The sequence below is a fragment of the Postia placenta genome (genome assembly GCF_002117355.1).
Source record: "Postia placenta MAD-698-R-SB12 unplaced genomic scaffold POSPLAscaffold_2, whole genome shotgun sequence".
Taxonomy (NCBI): Eukaryota; Fungi; Basidiomycota; class Agaricomycetes; order Polyporales; family Adustoporiaceae; genus Rhodonia; species Rhodonia placenta.
Window position 1 is genome coordinate 2,884,010 of NW_020169833.1, and position 23,185 is coordinate 2,907,194.

Below are 23,185 nucleotides of genomic sequence, written 5' to 3' on the forward strand. Positions count from 1 at the left end.
AGGAACGCGCGCAAGGAGTGGTTCGACGAAGAGGAGGACGACGGCGTAGATTGGGAGTTGTATGGAGATGGTGAGCAGTAAGTAGTCGAATGGGACTTCGACTCTGGTAGGGGGGTAATGAAACATTTGTCTTTCCGTTCTATTCCTTGTACTACTAGCGCCCATACTGGCGCCTGTCTTAGCGCTCACCCGCAGGTTGAACATTATGTAGCTTACATAATGGGGTCCGTGCGCACTTCGTGCCTGGTATCGTACCACTACGTTTCTTTCTTCACTAACACGACCACATAGACACGATGGTCCGTGCGTAGTCGGTACTTGTATAAGTAGTTGTACCATTAGTCGGTCGAACCCTAAGTTCGACCTGGTTATTCATTCAAGTCTCTGCTCCTCTTCACTTGGGGTAGTGGTCATTCTCGACTCTCTCGCTCGATCTTCAGGACGACGCACTGTCCATAAGTCCTCGCTCGTCGTCTACGAGTCAGGCATCAATATAGGAGTGTAGACCGTTGTATCAGATGACACCCAGCAGCTTAATGAGCCCGCCCACGGTATGTTTTTGCTCACGCCTGCACAACAATTGACAGGGAGCTTCTGCATGAGGTGCAAGGACGAAACGACGAGAGAGACAGATGATACGGATGCACGTGACACGGTGATGCTTGTGATCCATGGTGACTGAATCGCACAGTGCAGTCGCGTCGTCTTTTTTCTTGTCCGTCACCATCCTTTCCGTCCCAAATGGCTGCATGCAAGGTACGTTGAATTGGTGTTGGTGTGAATCAGTGTATGGGTTGACACTGATGTACTAATCACAATGGAGATACTGATGATACTAACAATGCGCGCAATACTGATGATAGTGACTACACGGGTGTACTAACGAGACTGTTACTAATGATAACAATGTACTGATGAGTCTGGCGTACTGATACACTGACACACTAACACATGTACTAACCCACTGACCTACTGATGCATGTACTGACCTACTGACCCACTGACCTACTGATGCTCTGTTTGTATTGCAGGAGTTCAATGATTTCGAGAGCGACAGGAACATGATATACAGGAGGATGGTCAGGTCATGGAGTTGGTGTGGGCATGCACGATGAGAGCAGGTGTACAATGTTGAAGGTATGTGGTCTGACGACTCCCCATTGATGTGTTCATATGCGCACCGCTGTGTTGTACAATGTCTGTAGTGTACGCATAATAGAATATATGGATTATTTACAATATTGGTATTGTTAAGTGGGATATCAGTATCTGGAGCAAAATGCGGGATAATGTGAGCCGGTGTCTAACCGGGGTTGCTGGGAGCCAGGTTGTACCAAATGCCAGGCATGATTGGGGAAAACCCGGGTTGGCCAATTCGTAGAAAAACCCAAGACATCTCAGGTTAAACTTGCATATTGATGAACCCGGGTTTAATCGAAGATTATCTGCGGCCGTGTAGCAATATATTCGCATATAAGTTTGAGCTATTGACCTACTCATGCTATTGTCGCACTACAGTGTACTAATGGCTACCTACACAGCCAGACATTCAGATAGACTCAGCTTCAAACCCGCGGCTTACATCCTAATCTCAATCTATCTTGAGAATTATGTGTCTCGCTCCACCTGAGAGTCCACCCCCCAGCGGACCCACCTGAGAGTCCGCCCCAGGCTAAATCTGGCACGATCATGTGATCTGCACGAATGCACTCGATTCAAAGAACTTAGCGTCCCAGCGAAGCGAATCAAACAAGTACAAACAGGGGAGATCTGCGGCCAGCGTCACATCGACAATAATTTTCGTTCCTGCATGTTCGTGTCCTGTTCGCAACAATTGTCGCCTGGGGGTCTTGTCCCAGCACCTCGCCCCTGTTTTAGCGAGAGCCTGTGCCATGTATCATATGTTCTTATTAACCTTTAAATACAGGTCCAGCACATACGACAGGCAAGCGTTATTGGAATGGCTGTTGGGGGCGAATCATGCGAGCCATCCCGGGGGCTTCAGGTGAGTGCCACCGCTGCTGCACCTTGTGGGCTACATATTGGCGATAATCGCGTCCCCGCACAACCACGCCTTCGTCCGCGCGCTCAACGGGGACGTCGTTGTCGACCACCACGCAGCGTTCAGATGGAGAGACCGACCGGGGCAAGCAACCCGAATCTTCACCTCCACCCCCGTATGAACAAGGTGAATGGGTACTACCAAAGGTGCGTATTGCTGAAGTAATGCTGCGACGCCTAAGCTCATATATCACCAGCCCAAACCCTCTTCTGTCCCTGCGACCCCTCCTGTCCAGGTCACGCCCCCTACTCCCCGCTCCCGCAAATCCCGCCACATTGCTGGTCGACGCACACAATCTTGTCACCGGAAGACACTTCGCGCCCCATGCAAGCTTCTACCTCTTCCGCCTCTGTCGGCTCTTCAGCCACATCGTACATGCCTATTCCTCCGGAATTCAGTTTCAGTGCACCCGATGCTGACCCGGAGCTAGACACAGACAAAGGCGAAGACGACCAGGTACGCTGGGTCCCTCAACAGTGTCTAGGTCACACATAGTGACCATCATGATAGATGTCTTGGATTGGCGACAAGCTCACGTCGCTGATCGCAGAAGGCCAGCGCGCTCTAGGCAAAGAGGTCGTGGTCATGAGCGAGGCACCGGAAGATGAGGAAGACAACGGCATGGACGACTGGGTCGAGGAGGATGGCGGTCGTGCACAGTCCTCGCATGGCGGCCTGCCGCCCTACTCATCGCGGCACGGCTTGCCCCTTCTCAGCGCGTCTCCACGACGCGATCGCTTTGACCTCAGCTCGTCCCATGCAACCTCATATGCACAGTCAATTCCTGGCTTTCCCCACCGTCGCGGCCGCGAGGTGTCCGTCGAGTCCGATCGTTTCGCAAGCACGTCCTTCCAAGAGGACGAGTCGGCGTGGCAGACGCCCGAGCTATGGGAGGCGATGGAACGTGTACGCCAGCGGTACCGGCGTGAGCACGCGTGAAGTCCCAGACTTTGGCATCCTCGCCCTTCAGCATGTGAGGCCCCGGCCCGGGCTGTGCGTACGCGACTGAGATGCGAGGTGAACGATGAGGAGTTGTCATGCACCATGTATTTCATACACCGCGCGGACTGTTACGCTATTGTGTGGATACTGAGTACTTACTACAGTCTGATCTAGTTGTCATTGTATAGCTATACTATAATATACTCCTTTGCTATTCTACCATGCGCGTGTGCCCTATTCGACCACTAAGAGTACGCTAATGTATGCTAATGAAGTAAGCTATTTTTCATCTAAGCCCATCTAAGAGCACTAATAGTAGACCGATGAGTCCACATTTAGATCTATCCGACTATCTCACCTAATTACACCTAATTAGATCTAATTAGATCTAATTAGCCCGGGGTGTTTTCCCTGATGTACTAGGTTCCAAGCACTTCTCCGAGGTGATAGGTCATGATTCGCACTTACAGTACGCTATCGAGCTAGCTAAAGCACGCTACGTGGATGGTTCGCCTCAAACACGTCTCACCGTTAGGGAGCGATTGCGGAAATTGCGCGCACATAACACCGCCTGGATGCGTGGCCAATTCTTTCTCAGTAAAACCATCACTATCCCGCACTTCGTCAGTTCCATAGTCTCGTGTGAGCTGTCAGCGAGCCCTGTCCTGTCGAGTGCTAGGACTCATTGGCACTCACCATGCAGCGTATGGCGAGAATAATTCCGCGAGGATGTTAGTGGCGGATGATTGTGCTGCAAGCTCTTTCAACGCTAACGCCTGTAAATCTGGGATCCCGTACCATATGATTAGGTCAGCTGTATACAATGTTACTGTGGGTCATATTCATACCATTTCGGCCAACCGGTACATGGACTTCGGCGAACATCGAGGAGATTCATATGATTTGGTGGCGTTAGTCGCCTCTCTGCGAGCATTTTGAGATCTAATGGGCGAGAACCCAATCGCCCCTGTCATCGCATAGAAGACAAAAGCGAGCATCCTAGACAAATTATGCGTAAATAGTAAGTCTACCACTCAACCACAAATAGTGACCTACGTTTTGTATGCAACATTCTTGACGAAGATGATTTTCCTGCGACCGGCAACGAATGCATTAGCTTCGATAGCTGTATTTGCATCGCTGGAATCTGGAGACTGTGCAGATCTAGAATCCTGAGGCAAAACAGTCAGCCAGTGGCTTGGCTGATATCGGACTGACTACTAACCTCACCCGGACGCTCCCCGTCGCCCGGACTGTATTCTAGAATCGTCTTCTCTGATCCCTCTTGACTTGCTGGATAGCCCTGGGATTCCGCAGCATCATCGTACGCTAGCTCGTCCTCCGTATTGTCCTCAATATCGCTATCCGAGTCATATTCGTAGCAATCTGTGGAACTTTGTTGATCGAGAATCTCTGCCTTCCAATCTCCGCCTAGCGCTGTGGATAGATCATCAGAAGTGGGTGGACCAATATATCGAGATGCATACAGCTGAGGAAAAAGCTTGACGTTGCCTTCAACAAGTAGCTGTTCGCTTGAATAGAACGCGGCCTGTTGACCAGACCATCATGTGTGCGACGGGAGAAACAGTATATCTGAGTGTCAATGAAGTCTCCACCTGCTACGACGGCAGTTTTAAGAGCGGTGTGCAGGACCTGTTCCCTAGAAAGACTTTGCTGTGGGGACAACAAAGAGGGTGATGGCATCAACGAGGAGGACAGTGGTTTGTTGGATTTAGAGCCCCTTTTTCCTTTCTTGTCTGTGCTAGCATACATAGTGCAATTGTGACGATTGGGAAGGACTCGCAATGCCTTGGAATCGAGACGAGGCGGGATGCCAGACGAACTCACCATTCGGATCCTTCTAAACAATCTAGGATCACTCTCCATGCGTGTGGAGCATTGCATTCGCGAAGCAGCACACAAGAGCTCGCAACCCATGGGAGGCATTGCCAAATGTACGTGCCTTGCGCCAGGAAGAGTGAAGAACCTGTCTTACGCGAGGAGCAGTGAAATCAAATTACCAATCAGAGACATCTGCTGATGATAGAGCCTGTGATTGACTGTAATATGCCCGTTGAAGACATTGAACTCCATGCAGACCAGGAACGAACATTCAACAACCGGGGTGCTGATGCTGAAAGAAGTCGACTTGACAATAACAACCACACGCAGAAGACAGGAACGTGGACTCGGGTTATGGCACATGTTCAGCACGTGTACACAAGTATGGTGTCAAACAGGGTATCTGTAATACTGAAGAAACATAAGAAACAGACACTTATACCGACAGGCTGTGGATGGACCTGAAAGTGAGCTTAACAGTTTACAACAGTGATAGCGGCAGCCTCGAGGGCCAAGCTCATCAATTTTGCTCGGGTAGAAGCTGACAGATGTTACGATGAGTGCCAGCACTATGCTAAGCGAGACTCGTAGAATATCTTGAACGCTGCTGCCAGTGGTAGATACGTTTACACTGCCACAATCATGACCATCGTGGTAAGATGGAAATTATATATAGCCGGACTATCACCGAGACGATGCATTACGAGCCTTTTTTGAGGGGCGGTGTGGACACGACTCCGCGCATTCGTCGCAGAATGGAGTTTTAAGGCGAGGAACAGGCTTAGTGGCTAATCGTTGCAGTAACAAAGCAAGGACGTCACCACTGAGACGTCCCAGAGAACCGGAGGCGACCTTCGAGATCCAAGTTGGCATCGCGGCGAACACCCCTGCAGTAAATCCCTTGTCGATGAGGAAATTGACCTCGGTCTGCTGGATCTCAGGGTACCTAAAATCCGACGTTAGTTGTGGTAGTGTGTCATGAGACAAATGTACCTGGCCGTGAGAGATGAGAACAATTCAGGCACAATGTTTTCATGCGATATCTTGGAGGCGATGTCTTGTATTGCCAGCGCCTGCAATTCTTTGATTCCGTACTGTCCAGTGTTGTTTGTTTGGATCAGATATCGAAGCCAAGTGACTCACCAGGTGAGCCAGACGGTACATGGATTTCGGCGAACAGCTTGGGGCTTGATGCTGTGGAGTTCGTGTGGCGCTCCTTGCGACAGTGATGGACTGCGACCGGAGCGGGGCGAAGTCAACGATGCCAGTAAGCAGATAGAAGACAAAGGCTTGTATCCTATAAAATGATCGAGACAGCGGCAGGGAGGCAGCCTGTAAGAAACTCACGTATTGGATGCGACATTCCTCAGGAAAATTGCCCGTATCGTCGTATCTCGCACGCCGACCGAATCCGGGGCGGGAGCCAGTATTCCGGGTGCGTCTGAGCCCTATTTAGCATTTTAGTGTTGCGCCTTCGGTCAGAATGTCAGGTAGCGCACCAACACTGAACCTCGACACTGGCTGACATCGTCGTGCAAGATGGAATCCGCACAGTTCTTGACTAGGGGTGTATCTCCGCTCTCGTCTTCAAGTTCTACATCTTCCAGATCACTGTCGTCTCCATAATCGTACTCATCGATACTCGTGTATCCCTCACACGCAAGGTCTGTCCTCGGCTGTGCTTCCGAAAACTGCTCGGAAAGGACTAGCAAATGGTTTGGTCATCAATACATCTAAGTAATTTGGCGCACGTACGAGTGACAAAGAATTCCGATGTAGTCTTGAGCAAAACACTGTTCGCGAAGATACATCGCGGCTCAATTATCCTATCGGATGTGGCTCTGCGAGAATATGCGTAGACTTTGGTGTCGAAGAAACTACCAGTGAGGAGACCTTCCCTCATCGCATCATGTAGCGCCAGTTGTCGGATAATGCCTTTTATAGAGCAAGCTTTATCGGTCTGCATGGTGCATCCAATGAGGTGGATCTGGATAAAATGTCAACTCGCAGCACGGTTCTGTACATTCTCTTTGAAGCATGAGCTCGATAGGACTTACAGGGGTTATATTCAGGCGTTGTTGTTCTCTGGTTTGGAGTATAGCCGCGAGTTTCTTTCGAGTGGGCAAAGCAGGCACGTAAAGTTCGTTTCACCAGGCTCGATTGCCGTATGAAGAAAGCAGGCGAAGGTCGCGTGTCTCATATCGATGGTAATGTGGGTCCACAGTAGTACACGAGGCGACCGTGATGCTGCACGCCTTATGGTCAGGAGGCACGGAGACGTAATAGTTTCGCAGGCTGTTTGCCGATAGTACACGTCTTGGTGTAGCATGCACCTGGTATGTCCGGAATCGCCAGCTTAAATTTAGATGCACGTAGCTCATTATAGCACACTCGCGTATCGATTGATCAGGTAACTGTAAGGAAGGGCACAGTCCTTGTTGCTGCAGAGATGTAGCAAAAAGCGGTTCAGGGCAGGACATCACGTGTAGGAATGTGGCCTCCTGCATACCAGGATGTGATGCGAGCCAGGCGACCTCACGTTCCTGCAAGATTTCCGCTGATCATCTCGGCCTCGGTCATGACAAGATACTATGCGCAGCGTTCGGGGGACCGCCCACCATGCTATTCTAATCATGATTGGTTGTACCGAATTCGGAATTCCTCTAGCCTAGATCGGCGGTCCTGCATTTTGATGAATGTTGCATCGGAATGCATTGACGAAGGAGATAGCCATCCACATAGTTCGAGTCGTTGCGACACATCAAGAGGAGCACCGCGCTCGGGCGCCACGTGTGGGGGCCCATAAAAATGGAAACCTCCATATATGGATTCGGAACAGCGGGATGAAGAATGGGCGCTTAAACTGTACTTCCTTCTCTGCCTGGCTGCTCTGCTGAGTTAGTTCCCAAAAATACGCCAAACCTCCTCGGATGCCATAGCATTCGTGTCGTAGGCCAGTTATCACCCGCTCGTACTCTATAGACGGCGAGTCCTTTGCCCTGTTAATTTACACGAGTTCCGCTGCGCAATATCATATCTCAATCCAGTGGCATTATGCCGCACTTGCTCAGGTCAACGCAGGCATAAATGTTTTCGTCTCGCCAAAAAATTCTAGTCGCAATGCACAACGGCACTAACGAGCCGATAATAGTTAGAAAGTAGCCCGGCCGACTTGTGATTATATTTGGGAGGCTCGGCTCGTGTTACTTCCTGGACGTCCCATTCTACTTTCCATCTCTGCGCGCATATCTAGCCTTAGCGCTGGATTTTCTCGGACATCAGACAAAGCTGCACGGTTGGGTGAATGCAGTTGACATCCCAGTGCCAACAGCAGAAGCATTAGGACTCCTTTGAATACGATTCATCGCGGATAGCTCGCATGCAGATATCATCTCTTCGCGGATTGCGGCTCTACGCTCTCCATTGACCCTCGCATAGTAACCGGCAACTATTCGAAGGGAAGAGACGTCCTTATGCGAGCGTTACAAGAGCGCGCCGGTGGGTAATTTCAGGCGTCAGAGAACCACAATTTGATCACACATGGGCAGCGCTATCAGGTTATAATTGAGCACACCTTGCAATGCGGTCCTACCGTGTAAATCGCCAAGGCAATTGGGGGCCTGGGCTTTGGAGCTAACCAACTACAACCGCGCCCTATACTACTATTTTACCGGACCTTCCGTCAGCGTCTCGTGTGGCTCAATCTCCGCGTTGACGCAAGTCGTACAACGAAAAGACGTGGTTTTCTGTCGCTGAACGAACGCCCCTCTGTGTGGTCAACGCGACCCGGCCTCGGCGAGGAGGATGTATCTAGAAGGTATGTCTCGCTTTTGCTCTTTGTGCGGTTTCCTAATCAATGCTCTGCACGACTCGCGCACCCGCCGAAGGTCTCCATACTCAATCTGTCAAAGATGAAACGCCGTTATCGACTTGTCAGCTCAGCTCCCGGATTATGGCTGTCAGGGACGGAGCTATCAACGACATTCCCGCCTCGGCAGCCCCACATGCTTGCAGCCTAAATCAGTTGCGCTCGGCTGCACGGTGGACTGCCCGTTGCTTTCATGCTGGCCCCCAACATTTGAATATGCCCCTGCGTGAGTAGGTCATTTGAGCTTATGAAACTCACCGTGTGCTTTGCATCAGCGCAGGAATACAAGCACCAGCACCTCGTTAAAATGAAGCATGAACAGCTCGACAAGTCCCATTCCTGCTCAACTCCAGACTGTCGGTATGAGCGACGAAGACACGCGTTCGTGTCATTCCGTCTATATTGACTGCATTTTACTCACACTGATACTCAGATCCGCGAATGACACTCAATAACTGGGTCCAAGGACGGTTCGGTCGGGCCGACGACCTGACGTCGGAAGAACTCTTGACTGGGCCCCGGCATGCAGCTACATGGGTGGTCATTGTGTATTGTGAGTAGGACGCTCAAATATGCCGCCTTGGTTTAACGCGCCTATTGTGCATCCCAACGGCAGTTCGCAGTATAGAGTATGGCAGAGGCACGAGCACAAAGAAGAATGCTGCGAAGGACCAAGCCGCCGAGAGAGCACTCGCTGCCCTCCAGGAGAGGTTTGATCAAGAGCAACAGTAGTAGATGCTGTGCTCTCTTGAACATGTCGAGCACAGGAGGGCACCCTTCAGAGGCCACCCTTTCACCATCTGTCAATCTAATGCAGCGAGTCATACCTGTGCCCTCGCATATGCTTTGGTCAATTCGAATGTTGGCCCGTCAATCATACAAGTAAATTCACGCCGTACCCGATGTGAATCTACCACCAGGCGGATTGAGCAGTAGCTTAGCTAGCCACGACGAGAACGCAGCAAACCGCCGTTGATTACCTTTGAAGAATACATGTGTTCGTGATTGATTGTACGCCATCGGATTGACAGTGATTACAAGCATGACTGCGTGGTTCCCTGCGTAGCCATGCCACTGCTACTGTGGCATACTGGGTAGTCGGCAGACCCCCCAAGTCGGCACCCCTTGCCTGATTGGCCCAGGAGCCAAAACTATTGATCGGACTGCGAACAGCCCGAGAAATTCCGGGGAATCCTGCTCTTTGATTGGAGGTAGGTCACGCCTGTCAACTTGGGGGGTCTGCCGACTACCCAGTATGTCATAGTACTAGTATACTCGTCAATTGCTCCATTTTTGATGCGAGAGAGCACAAAGATGGACGAGTAGCGAATTGCATCGCCGATATCGTGTCTTGGCGAAGATGACCACCGAATACAAGAAATTAAATACACACAGCGGTAAGAGCATGTACGAGCACAGAAGGATAGCAAGGTCGACAACATAAGTGACAAAATGTGGTGCGATATTTGTCACAAGACACGGAGTAGAGCAGACGCTGCAAACGCATGGAATGGAAGTGGTTGCTGGAGCATGGAGACGATGGCAATTGCCCGGCCCGGGCGGAATAGAGCTTTCATCTACGTCTCGACCATCGTCTACGCCTCCCTACGAAGCGTGTAGTTCAGCGTGCATTCTCACCTTCGCCCAAAAGGGGCACGACACATGACGCAATACTAACTCACTAGAGCCCGAGGCTCCGGATTTGCGCAGGTCTCGTAACTTCTTCCGCTGTTCTTTCACATTGTCTGTAGAAGCGGTCTGCGACTTGGGCTCATCTACGCCGCCAGCTGTAGCACCTTCGTGCGCATCTCCTCGTCTGGGTATCCTCGAGAAGAGAGTTCCATTCTCCTTGGCCATAGCGACTGATTCACTATGTGGCTCAGTGGATGACTGGGAGCGGATGAAGCGCTCTTTGAAGCGTTGCGCCTTCTCTGAGGTCGCAGCTTTCTTGTTCTGATAGTAGGCTTTGGCCCCGTGGTATGCGTCGACGACTCGCTTGATGCCTGAAAAATGATAGAAGGCATATCCTATGGGGTCACGACAAGTCAGCGTCGCACTGAAATCTGAGAAGACTGCACACCTCCTCCGAAGAGTATTATCACTCCTCCAGCAGCACCGACAGCAACAGTGTTGAATGACGAAGAAGTATTGCGTTCATCGGTGAAGGCGCGGCTAGGTTCTTTCAACGTAGCAGAGGGAAGTAAACGATTGGAGGACTTCAGACGCAAAAGATGGCCTGCAGCATGACGGCGAGCGAGCGGTATTCCCTGCATGTGGGGGTTATGTTGTATGGTGGCTAGCGTGGCTGTTCGAGGGGGCGTGCGAAGAGTAGACCGGTCGACGTCCCCCGTTTCTGTACCTCAGCGTATCGAATCGCACACCGCGAATGCCCCGAGAATGAGCATTTTACGTCCGACAGACCAGGATCGAAGGAGTAGTTAATGAAGACTTGCCGGGAGGACGCGTCTTGTGTGCGGCAGGCTCGGCGGCTCCCAACTCGTCCGGTCGCGACGCGTGACGGTCACATGGGTCGTGCATCGAACTGGACTGACCCAATTCGATCTATCATGAGTTTTTATTTATTTACGGGTGTAAACTCTATACGGCGTAGGTATCATGAATTGCAATCTGATCTGTTAGTACCTGCGGTTCCTAAGTATCGCGAACTTCAAGTGCTCGACGTTGTGAGTCACGAAGCTGGCTCACTGTCTGCTTGTGGTGAGGTGATTCAGATGGGGACCATTGCGGTGTATCATCTCTTGCCACGCGAATATTCTGTTGGTAATATACAACCTCAATAGCTTCGTGGCGTCTCTCGCTAACTTGCTCTCCGGCGGTCACTATCTTTCACTTAAGAAAACCTCACTTTGTCGGCTGGACGGACGGCCATATTGGACATTCGAACAACTGCGCGCGAAGATTAGCTGGCTCTCATCCCAACGCTCGATGACATTGCGCCACTCGGTATGCACATCCTCACGTCCCAATGTCCTAATCGTGCTGCTGCCACGTCAGTTATATGTCATAGAAATCCAGATAAGATATCAGTATGGAGCGTACACTGGCAGACGGCCCCCATGCGTGCCGGCTATTAGAAATCTGGTCGGCTTTCAGCTCGCAGCGTCACAGTCTGCTCTAGCTCGCCTCCGGATCTCAACGCTGAATCATTCTGCAAAAAGGCGCCCTTCGTTTCATGTGTGTCTTAACCTTAGCCACATTACACCTGCCTCTGATCGCCAACCTGTGATGCGGAAACGATGTCTGTGGTGAGACGGCTATCGCCTATGAATTGGTCTACGTCGTCAGGCTGTATTTCGACAGCAAAGCATCGCAAGCTTTCTCGAACACCACACGGATCTCGGGGGATAAGCCGCCGAATGCATCGAGAGGCTTAGCATTATTCAACCCTTCCAGTCTCCAAAACTCAATGCGTTGCTGGCAACCATTTCGAATATTCCCTTCCATGTCAATCAAAATGACATTCAGGGGTCCGTACAGCTAACACTCGCAGGCGTCTCCTCGGCTATCTAAAGTCCTCTCAGTCGCTCCATCTTTCTGGAAGATCCAAGATTGGCCACTTAATTCGAACGACCACTACGTTCCAGGAGCGCCCGGTTAATACAGGCTTCGAAGGTTCACTGTGTCCTTGGTGCTATCAGTCTGCGTTCGTAGCTTTGCGCCTCTAGAACGTAACTACCTTCGGAAATGGCTGGCCCTCAACGGCGTTGTCTCTTTTAGCACATCCTGCCGGCATACTTCAATCGAGAGACATGCGCTCGAAGCGGACACTGCAATAGGTGCTGCTCCAACTGCTACACCCTCTGCCGCTCTATGTATGACTGGGTGGCTGTTACAGCGCCGTGTCCAATACATTCTCATTTATCTGTCCACAATGTCTGGGAGGTTAGCCTTGAGATACCGGGCCGCGCAATTCTTACGGTGCATCCGGGTCGTTCTGCTCTTGCGCTGTGCGCGGAATGGGGCCGCTTTCCTAAAAGATGGCCTGGCAGCTTCACAGCGCACCTTTTAAACAAAGAGGTTCCAAGCATGTCAGGTCGTCAAGCTCACACTACCCGACCGCTCAGTTATCCAGTAGCTCGCTATATTGCAAGTCACGATGCCCGGTATGTTTACTCGTCTGTTAAAGCACATCTCAGCCTAATATGCATATCAGAATACAGAATGGAGTTGAATAATTTGCTGCAGCGCAACTCCGCGTTGGGAAAATTGACTAAGGGTGATCCTATTGGCCATCGTCATCAAGGTTTCACGGCGGTCGCATACAGTGCGTTCCCTGAGCATTCCTACCAATAGCTTCTTGACAGCTTCATTTCTTCATCAGTAAACGGCGTTCAATATGGAACAGGACAGGGTACGAGCAAGGCTGATGCGGAAGAGGAAGCTGCAAAGCAAGTCCTTGACCGGCTGAGGCTGGAGCATCCGGGCCTCAACTGACATAAGCTGCAAGGATTGTGAGCGTTCAAAATTGCCGCCCTTGTTCACCATACCCTCAATCTCACTTTCTCTTCAGTCTGGGAATTAAGGTCAACTTCTTGAACCCAGATGAGAGTCTCCCTCTCTGATTATCGCTTTGTGTAGTTGTCTATGAGAAATTAATCACTTGCATTCCACCGACTAGTACTGTCCATGTAACGTACACATTTCTAGCAATCATGACTCCTAGCCGATATGCTCCGCGTGGCCTCTGTCAACGTTCGTACACTTTACATCACCGCCGCTGAAGGACGTGTGTAGTAGAACCATCCCATTACAAGTCTCGACTGCCCTATCGTTTACCTTATCACAGAGAATGAACATTTGACAGGACTCGACCTTCAATTCAGTCTCCGACTTCACATAAGCTCCGATTTTTCGTCTACAGACCGCTTGCTAAATGTTAGCAACATGTGGTGTCCGCTTGTAAGTACGTATGGCTAAGTACGTCGCTACACGAACCCGATCGGAGATCTGACTGTGATCGATCGACTCGCCAACGCGACATCGGTTGTAATTCGACATCCAGCCTTCTCTTGTCTCCTCTCCGTCCTTTCGATGCAAGGTATCACAGTCCTGAGACATTGATGGTAGCTGCCCTCGGTCACCGATACATCAGTGCTGATCAGCATTGTGACCTCGCCGATACTGGGGTTCGGTATTTGGAGGAAGTCTATTACGTTAACGCGCACCTGTGAGTATGTATAACCTCAACAAATCCCATCCAGGTCTTGTGTGGGTAAGGTGAGTATAAATTTAGATCAAAGCCGGTGATATGTTTACATAACTACAGCGCGAGCCCTGCCAAGCATATGAACCGCACTAGCCGCGCAGCGATGTTGACACAGGCGTCACTATTGACTCTCCGATAACTTCAATTGCGGTGGCTCCTTCCTTGTGGCACTCTTGACGTACCTATCAAACGTGTGGTTTAATCAGAGTGCCTGCCCTTCTCCGAGGCGATTGAGGCTCCGCAAGCGTCTGCACGCATCCCCATGTTCCGAATAACCAATGACATCAGGACGACGCCATCGCCTACTGCGCTAGATGGCCGGACATGCTACCAGCCCAGTGCACGCTGAAAATACTCGTGGTCTTACTTCTTCATGGAATGGTGTACGTGTAGACCAGCTAACTGGTACTCTATGAATGCTCCTCAATAGCGGAATGTACCCCCGAACTCGTTGCAGGACGACACGCTAACCTGAAATTTCTACATGCTACACAGATCCGGTATTGATATCGCCACACATATGCTCCAGGAGAGCTGTCGTGCGTCTCCAGCGGAGATTTCCATGGTGATTACCGTCGCAGACGCTACGCTCGCCAACCTCTCATGACAAATTGACCGTAGGACGCCCGCCGCATCTCCTCCAGTTTAGTGGTACGCTTTATTGAAACCCCCTGGAATAGGTGGTCTGACGACAGATTACCGAAGTCTCTGGCTCGGAGTGGGTTGGCACCAACACGACCGTCGGATCCTACTTACCTTCGATGAGACTCGCTGTGGCAGAACATGGGTGCGGCGTTTGGCACTCCATGTTCCGCCGCTCGCTTGCTCAACCACGTTGCGGGCTCCGGGCTTGGCCCGGACATCCTTGCGGGATAGCGCAGCAGTGGAGCATATTTCCTGGGCTCTTGCGCGCGCGCATGAGGTCTCGGAGCATGTCGAGTGAGGCTTCTATCTTTTCTTCTTCACCCTCTCACCCCACTCTACCTCTTCCTGTCAACGGCTTCTATGTCAATTCCGATGTCGACCACAGAAGCAGCCCAAGTGGACCTCCTACGTATTCGAGCTCTGCCCACAAGACGCCGTGTTGCGTCTACCGCAACATGCTCAGGAATCCTATTGCATGAATGGCGAAGACGGCTTTGAAGCGGTGTTCATCATCGGTTGCCAACAAGCTATCCAGTACGGCAACTTGATGTCGGACGTGCACCAACCATGAATGAGTTCTTTACAACGGCCGGTGAACATGATGATTGCAGAATTTCCATCGCTGTGTATAAAGACGAGAGATTGGGTCCAGCGATGCTCATTATCCGTTACTTCCGCCTATTTTTGCACCCAGCAATAGATCCAACAAGTACAGTATGAGTGAAGGCCAGGAGAGTCGTGAGTCGGACCCTGGTTGTCTTACATGTTCAACACCCAGTTAACGATTCGTGTACAGAGCACTGGCGTATGCAGCTCAACAATTGGTTGCAGAATCGGTACCGCTCTACCGACCTTCTCACATGGAATACCTCGCCGAGTGGTCAACGACACAACGCAGTGTGGACTGCGGTCGCTTATAGTGAATTCAATAATCGTACCCAGCTGGTATAGTACTGACCGCCTTTCCTCATCGCCTTCTTAGTAAACGGTGTAGAATATGGACGTGGGACGGGACCCAGTCAAGGTGCAGCCAAAGAAGTTGCGGCTCAGAAGGCCCTTGATGCTCTGACCTGACCATGTCGGTACCTGATATCATTCTGTACTCATGCGGATCATGGCTCTCATACTACTTCTATGCTCACTACCTCCTTCCCCCCGTCTATCCGCATTGATCCAGAAAGGCGTTACATATTACCTTGCCTCTGAGATGGCCCGAGATTCGTGACGCGTCTTGCAGAGGGTACCCCGCCCCTAAATTCTCATGTATTGAAACATATTCTATATATAGCTTCCGGCTCTGGAATTCAAGTCATGGTGATAATGACCTCATCTTGACAACTAACTGTTCCACAAGCTCCTCTTTGGAGAGCTCGCGTATTCCTCCAGAAGTCTAGCTCTTAATCGTGTTTGTCACAATCCTACCGCCAACATGATCGAGGAGAAGCTGTATGCCCAGATAGTTTACCGCGAGGATGACCGCAGAAAGTACCTCCTGGTCAAATGAGAAGATACTCTGGTCCCATTGAGTGATGTTGGTGGTCCGCTTCTGGCTCTCCTCCTGGAAGCGCTAAGGACCTCCATGGTGACACTCGATGAGAGTGACCAGCATATTCCTTTCCCTTCCAGGAGGAGGAATGGGCTGTTCGCTTTCGCAAATGTCCTCGAGCATGTTCTTTATGAGGATACTGCGTTCAGCAATATCCCTGTCGACAGTCTTTTGCTCGTGGTCAAAGGTAACGGGGGAACCATAGTGAGGGGGAAAGGTTCGGATGTTGCCAATTGCGATGATCAAATGCGCATTTTACATCACAGCTGCTGAATACTACACATAGCATAATTGCTTCGTTGCGGGCTTTGGCTGCTGCAACTTGGCTCAGCGACATGACTATTTTGGGGTTTGAGCAGACGGTAGATTCGATCTGATTAAATAGCGATCGTACATCTAGTTACGCGCGAGGTACTATACTTCGTTTGTAACCCTACCACCACGACGCGGGTACAATGATCTCTTATTTGATTCTCGTCTGCATACTTAAACATTTTTAACGCCTCGAATTAGAGGGCAATCAAGTAGACTCACGGTATTCGGTCTTGGCTCCTAGAAAATATACATAACCCCAGCGTTGATCGGATCTGACTACGCCCCGTGACAGTGATCGATCGACTCGCCACTCCGACTTCGTTTCCCCAGTCGAGCGCCTGCCTTGGGTTTCGAAATGTGTCACTCATATACCATGGTTTTATTCATGTTGACCTCGCACATACCCGGTTCATACAGCGACAGAGTCTGCTATCAGTAGATTAACGCATATCTGCATGACATATTCCGGAGTTCTTCAACGAACCCCGTTCAAGTCACGGATGAGTATTTTTAGTTTGGATTGCGGCTCAATAGGGTCACACATCTTTGTATCTAGTGCGCGGAACCTCACACAGGCCGATGGAACATTCAATCCACAGTAGCCGCACAGCAGTGATCACACAGGCGCCAGCGTTGGCTATCGCTCTCCGTGAACTTTGCGGCTGCTTCTTCCTTTTAGAAACCTCGACATTCCTGTCATATGGATGGCTTGATGAAACGTTCCCTATGCCCGGGAACAATTGAAGTAAGCGAGCAGCTGCTCCAGACATGCTCAAGAAGACGCTGTCATCTACACCGACGGGTGGCCGCATGCGCCCCCAAATCAATTCGCGCAGAACTTTGCCTACGCTCTATCAATCCATACAAGAGTATGTATTCTATATGTGCACGCTCCAGACTAGCGGAGTGCAACGCGCTGCTGACATGAATTCCAAATTCCACATTAAATGTGGTCAGCGTCAAAATGATTACCACACGCACTTCCGGTGAGAGCTCTCGGGCGCGCTTCATGCGTAAAGTCCTATGGTGTGTCGTGTCTGACCCCCTGCCAGTTCTCCTTTTATGGTGACTTGAACTTGGTCGGCAAGTTGGTCAAAGGGGTATGTATTTTGCGGGGCTCCGTGGCCCGCTCTCATTTGCGATTCCTAGGATACTTGGCCTTACGATGGAATGATGAGGAAACTGACGCTGTCCAGACCGCGTTAGTACCAATATGAGAGCAAAAACAAACTAGTCCTGATGTGACGTGTGATGCTCCCTGGCACACCGTGCTCTTACTCAGCTAGTTCGCAGTAGGCGTGCTATACTCGGACACCGTCGGAGGAAGGGCCGATATTTGACCGTGGTGTATGTTCCTTAGGGGCCCCTCCGTGTGCGCCTTCGCTAGAGGCTCTCTAGCGCATGCTGGGTTAGTCCTCCATCCTCCGCACATTGACTTCGCCTTCTCACTTCTACCATCTTCTGGCTAACGGTCTCTTCATTACCCCGGATGTACTCATGGAGACCGCCTAAGTGTATCTTCTGTATATGTGAGTCCCATCTACTGCGATATCCTATGGAGTTCGACTGAATGCGCGGGAGAGACAGCTTTGAAGCGGCACCCAATGAGTTCAGCGGCCAGAAAGCTTCGTCTACTACGGCAATCTAGCCTTGGTCGCTCCCGACCACTGGTGAAGTCCTAGAAGACAGTCGGCGACCATGATGATTGCGGGGCGTTCACCACCGTGTATAAGAACGGGAGACAGTGTCAGGAATAAGCATCTACTCAAGTATCTCTCGCAATCACCAGTCTACATCGCAGTCACGATAACAATATGAGTCAAGGTGAGGGAGAACATGGGCCAGATAGCTGTCTAGCAACTCCAGTAACGAACTAACGATTTATGCATAGATCATTGGAGGATGCAACTCAACAACTGGCTGCAGGAGCATGGCCGTCCCACCAGCTCTCTCTCCTATGAGATGTCATTCACCGGTCCGCGACACAACCGAGAATGGACTGCCGTTGCTACTCGCAAGTCTATTTGTTCTGCCTTGCTGGTATAGCGCTGATTGACGTGCTTCGTGGTCTTAGTGAACGGTGTTGAACACGGAAGAGGAACGGGACCCAATCAAGATGCTGCTAAAGAAGCCGCGGCCAAAGAGGCTCTCCAGGCTTTACAACTCCCAGTGTGACCTCCTGAGCTCACCGTAGAGATCAACACTCAGCGTCACGATAGCTCAGCAGACCCGACCCTTCCTATGTTACAAACCGCAGAAAGATCATGTAAATTTGAATGTCCCAAATCTTTATGCTGCCCTTATCCGTGATACTACTATGCATTACACATACACCAAACTAGGATGATTGATGTAGTGAATCAACAATAGTTCCGACCTTGAACAGTCCTGCAAACTAGCGAGCTGAGGCTTGTGGCGCAAGGCTATATAACGAGTTTCGCATTTCTGACCTCGAGAATAGTTCAGTTATGCTGCATCTGATCATATCATCCTACTGAAGGATGCATATTAAGGAGATCCAGCCTATGTCTTGTGTGCCATCAAGAACAGAGGGCATTCCATATCGGGCAGGGCGCTTGCCCCATAAGCATCACATACGTCATCGCAGCGGCAGCAAATCGTTCTGCGCCTCCCTCACCTCACGGGGCATCCCTCTGTTGACACTTCAGTCCTCACATATATAAACACCATCCCTTACAATGGAAGCTCATCTCTCGCTTCTTCCGTCCCACATCTCCCCTGGTCGCAATCCTCCACAACTCTAGCACAAGTCCGAGTCGACATGTTTGCATCGGTTAAGGGCGCGAGAGCGACCGGAAGAACCTTTGGGACGCGTCCCACAGTTTCCCACGCGTCTGCGTTTCCCAAGGCGCTGAGGCTGCATAGATTTCAGTCCACAGCGAGCGGTTCTTCGACGGCTGTTTCTCAGGTAGCGGCTGGTGCCACAGGAGGAGTCGTGGTCCTCGTGGGTGGTAAGTAACGCACATATATGTCTAAATGTTGAGCATATATCAAACTCAACCCTACTCATACAGTGTATGCGTGGTATCATTTCTCTGGTGCCAAGACTGCCGTAGACGCATCCAAGGCAGCGGCGAACTACTACCAGGAGACTAAGCGCGCTATCGCGGAGAATGCTCCCAAGAACCCGAATGAAGTCATAGAGTTCCTCCGAAAAACCACGAAGTCATACGCTGGTCTGATCCCTGGAGCTTCGTCATATATTGACTCGACCTTCGATACATTGGACCAACTGCATAAGACTCACGGCGATGACGTCAACCGTGTTCTGCAGGAAGGCTATGACGATATCCACAAGATTATTCAGGAGAGTGGCAATGGCGTGAGCGTAGAGACTGGGATGAAGGTCATGGGAGTGCTTCGCAAAAGAATGAGCGAACTGGAGGAAGTAGGTAAGAAAGTGGGGCAGGACGTATTCAAGACGCTCAGCGAGAAGCACCCGGAGATCAAGGAGAAGCTTGGAGGGAGCTACGAAGAGTTAAAGGATATGGCTGAAAAAAGCGGCCCAAAAGCGAAGAAGATATTAGACGATACCTTGAGTCAGGTAGGGCGCATATAGTCACCTTGACTATCTATACTGACGCGCACGTAGGTCAAGGATATCTTCGAGAAAGGCTTTAGTCCCGATAGCCTAAGTCAAGCACAGAAACTCGTGAGTTCGAAGGTTTCTGAAGCTCGCAAACTCGCGCAGTCGTCTGGCCAAGGCGCATGGAACGAGGCTGTGAAACAGGCGCAGCCGTACCTTGACAAGGTGCCTGAAATCAAGAAGCTCATCGAGGACAACGCGTCCAGCTTCATGGCGGCTGGCGTGTCCCAGAGCAAAGTCGTGCAGGAAGTCTTCGCGAAAGTGAAGGACGCCGCGGAGGGGGGTACAGCTGGAAATGATCAGAAGATGAAGGAGCTGCGGGAGTTTGTCGAGAAAAAGGCGCATGACGTGCAGGGGCAGGGCTCGGGCGGAGTCGAGCATGGTTTGCAAGTGTTGCAGGACTGGGCCAAGGCGATGCCCGGAGGTGAGGAGGTGAGTTACCATCTTCGCAAATACGTTGGACTTTGTTGTATTTGAACGGACGCATTTTTAGATGCTGAAACAGGCACCATCCATGAGTGCACTCATGCAGCTCGCCCAAGATCGCGGCGACGACGCCAAGAAACTGACGAAGGAGGCGTACGAGGACATTGTGAAAGTGCTAGAAGAGAAGGGCAAGAATGCCCGGGACTTGTTGGAGAAGTCTCAGAACGATGTGAAACGCAAGTCATGATCTTGGGCTTTTGCGCCTGCCTCTCGAGATACCCACGCAGTGTCATCATATGTTCCCGCTGAAAAGCCTTCATCGTCGATTGTAATGTGACCTCTGATCGAGGTGGGTCGCGTATGTTACACTACTAAATTACATATTGCCTGGCCTTTTACTCGTAATGATTCTGTCCGTGATGATGTTTGTCATTCATAGCTCAATGAGATAACGTCTCAGTTGGAATTTACCGGATCCGGCAACCTATAACGAAGCTTATAGGGCGTCTTGGTATGCTCCGATCGCAGTGTGGCCCTAGCGGTGAGTAAGTGGTCCAGGGAAAGCGCACATCTTTACACTGATTGACTGCGGTGGGTGGACTCGAGTGGGACGTAATTCAAAGTGTGCACTTGATGACCGAGATCCTTCTCCACAGGTCCGCATGCCAGTTCGCGGCCGTTTCAAGAAAGCCGTCTCGAGGTCCGCACATAGGGCGTTCCGGCTAATATACATGTGCGCCGAGTGGCTTTCATGGCAGAGGCGCCGAGCGCACCGAACATCATCACACCCTTCTCCTTTTGAAACCTCCCTCCCTCCCCCGGTATTTCATCCTTATTGCGATGAACACTTCGGCGCATTGTGGTCCTGCCCCGAAGTCATGATCAGACTGTGAGCGCTGCCCGACCACAATTCATGAAGGGCATATCAGCCATGGACCACAAGTCCTAACATTTGGTGGCCGGTGATCTTATCAGAGACTGAATTAATCCTCGAATCGCCGCTTGGTCCGTCATCCACACAACAACTTTTATGGACGAAACAGGCAGGCCGTCTAAATGTCACTCTTCTCCAAGAATGGGTGAGAGTATAGTTCCATGTAGCCGGCGGTTATGGCATCCCCGTCTCTCCAGGCCTCGCGGATACTGTTGTTCCTCGCTTTGCACGCCTCCACTCCTTCAACGACGCGAGCTTCTCCTTGCTTGCGTGCACCCTTCACTAGCGCGGACGTCCGCGCCATGCGTAGACTCTCGTACTCTGTGAAGATTGTGGAAAGAAGCTCAGTGGATGGCGCACTCGCTGACGGGTTGTGCTTCTTCAACAGGCGGACAAGATGGTAGACGTCTTCGAACGCTTGGTTGGCGCCTTGTCCGAGATGCTGTGGATGCGACAAGTCAGCCCAAACACCTCGAACGACGATACAAGTAAGACATACCGGACTAGTGGGGTGTGCGGCGTCTCCAAGCAGAACGACGCGGCCCTTGTGCCATACTGACAACTCGGGGCGATCATATAGACCGAACTATCGTTACCGGTCCCCGTCAGTCAAAGCGCGCGTGTTGGTGCCGCATAGCTTACCTTGACGATCCTATCGCACGACCGGACCAGTTCGCCTGCGCCGAACGACCACTGCGACCAGGGGCCTTCCTTGAATGCCCTCTGAGCTTCCTCGTCCATGTGACCCCATGTCTCTTTTGTTTCAGGCTCGCGTTGGGTAATGCTGTTCAGCTTGTGAGCAAATCAAGTTGAGCTGTGCATGAATTGACGCACGCCCAAGAGATCTCACTGTCGTTTACAGGATACAGGATCATGTGCGCCCCATCGGCATAGAAGTTACGCATGCCGTAGTCCCTCCGTGCATCTGGCGCGGGGGAGACGCCGCCCGTCTATTGTCATATCAGTGGTGAGTGTTACACCTACATCCACATCCAGGATGCTCGAATTCTAACCTGGGTAAGCCCTGTGAAGCTGACCGGCTCCTTGCCAAAGAGGCTGATACGAGTGTTGCTGTGCAAGCCATCGCAGCCAATAACAAAACTCGCTGTATCCGTGTTGCCGTTTGCGAAGGTGACCTTGACGTGGTCCTCGCTCTGTTCGAAGCCTACTGCTTGGTGCCCCCATACGATCCTGATGCCGTGGGCTTCCGCCTCCTCAATAATTTGGCGGTGGAATTTCGGTCTGCGGATACCGAACAGACCGAACCCGACTGTCTCGGGCAGCTTCGAAACAAGCCCAGACTCGGCAAGAACAGCCTCCTCCTCAGGAAGGAGGGAATAATGTACAACTTTACTGATTTGCTTGCCGACGAGCTTGTCGACGAAACCCGGAATGAGCGACAGTACGCGCAGACCGTTGGGCTGCAAACTGCCAGCCATAGAGATTGTCAGTCTGGTTTCCAATAGTGGGTATACGGTGAGCAGACATACCAGAGGCTTAGGCCAGCGTTTGGGACAGAGAGAGTCCTCTCGTACACCACGGGCTCGTAGCCTTTGAGCTTGAGGAAGATCGCCAGTACGGGGCCGGCAATGCCAGCTCCTGCAATGATTACCTTTGTCTTAGACTCCATAATGTCTGTAGATTGTTGATTGCTGGTCGTTCACTGAGGTCTTTTATAATATCTGTGGAGGCAATGCAAATAACTGCGCAGGCGCGGCACCGAAGCCGGTCGAGCGTTCAAAGTGACTTGAATGGTGGAGCATGTTAGAGT

At 51.2% G+C, this 23,185-nt stretch overlaps 8 protein-coding genes across 8 annotated transcripts in view; 5 read left to right on the forward strand and 3 right to left on the reverse strand.

Moving 5' to 3' along the window:
- The window catches only part of POSPLADRAFT_1131780 (hypothetical protein), a gene marked incomplete at both ends in the record, with an annotated part of 1,663 nt that extends 1,385 nt beyond the window's left edge, over positions 1-278 (forward strand). The window contains one exon of the mRNA XM_024484130.1: positions 212-278. Within this exon, the coding sequence (XP_024343356.1) occupies positions 212-278 (67 nt within the window). The remainder of the gene's footprint in view (positions 1-211) is intronic.
- Positions 279-1,960: 1,682 nt separating this feature from the next.
- On the forward strand, positions 1,961-3,001 carry POSPLADRAFT_1132427 (hypothetical protein; the record flags this gene model as incomplete). Its single annotated transcript, XM_024484213.1, has 5 exons — positions 1,961-2,005; positions 2,122-2,208; positions 2,259-2,343; positions 2,427-2,518; positions 2,573-3,001. The coding sequence occupies 5 exons, from the start codon at positions 1,961-1,963 to the stop codon at positions 2,999-3,001; spliced, it is 738 nt and encodes a 245-aa protein (XP_024343357.1).
- A 2,529-nt stretch (positions 3,002-5,530) lies between these two features.
- POSPLADRAFT_1043963 (hypothetical protein) lies at positions 5,531-6,749 on the reverse strand (the record flags this gene model as incomplete). Its single annotated transcript, XM_024478427.1, has 6 exons — positions 5,531-5,792; positions 5,840-5,940; positions 5,990-6,143; positions 6,194-6,294; positions 6,346-6,551; positions 6,602-6,749. The coding sequence occupies 6 exons, from the start codon at positions 6,747-6,749 to the stop codon at positions 5,531-5,533; spliced, it is 972 nt and encodes a 323-aa protein (XP_024343358.1).
- A 2,049-nt stretch (positions 6,750-8,798) lies between these two features.
- POSPLADRAFT_1043964 (hypothetical protein) lies at positions 8,799-9,446 on the forward strand (the record flags this gene model as incomplete). The annotated part of the gene is made up of 3 exons (XM_024478428.1): positions 8,799-8,940; positions 9,148-9,267; positions 9,331-9,446. 3 exons carry the CDS (start codon positions 8,799-8,801, stop codon positions 9,444-9,446), a joined length of 378 nt encoding a protein of 125 aa, XP_024343359.1.
- An 863-nt stretch (positions 9,447-10,309) lies between these two features.
- Positions 10,310-10,987, reverse strand: POSPLADRAFT_1053201 (hypothetical protein; the record flags this gene model as incomplete). The annotated part of the gene is made up of 3 exons (XM_024480362.1): positions 10,310-10,319; positions 10,393-10,741; positions 10,795-10,987. 3 exons carry the CDS (start codon positions 10,985-10,987, stop codon positions 10,310-10,312), a joined length of 552 nt encoding a protein of 183 aa, XP_024343360.1.
- A 4,397-nt stretch (positions 10,988-15,384) lies between these two features.
- On the forward strand, positions 15,385-15,660 carry POSPLADRAFT_1133052 (hypothetical protein; the record flags this gene model as incomplete). Its single annotated transcript, XM_024484295.1, has 2 exons — positions 15,385-15,505; positions 15,569-15,660. Coding segments are annotated over 2 exons (213 nt in total), but the record flags the coding sequence as incomplete, so codon positions are not given.
- Positions 15,661-19,229: 3,569 nt separating this feature from the next.
- Positions 19,230-20,727, forward strand: POSPLADRAFT_1031540 (hypothetical protein; the record flags this gene model as incomplete). The annotated part of the gene is made up of 4 exons (XM_024476799.1): positions 19,230-19,419; positions 19,483-20,012; positions 20,061-20,486; positions 20,548-20,727. 4 exons carry the CDS (start codon positions 19,230-19,232, stop codon positions 20,725-20,727), a joined length of 1,326 nt encoding a protein of 441 aa, XP_024343362.1.
- An 805-nt stretch (positions 20,728-21,532) lies between these two features.
- POSPLADRAFT_1031541 (hypothetical protein) lies at positions 21,533-23,044 on the reverse strand (the record flags this gene model as incomplete). Its single annotated transcript, XM_024476800.1, has 6 exons — positions 21,533-21,856; positions 21,914-22,000; positions 22,057-22,198; positions 22,249-22,364; positions 22,428-22,842; positions 22,905-23,044. 6 exons carry the CDS (start codon positions 23,042-23,044, stop codon positions 21,533-21,535), a joined length of 1,224 nt encoding a protein of 407 aa, XP_024343363.1.
- Positions 23,045-23,185: the final 141 nt, after the last annotated feature.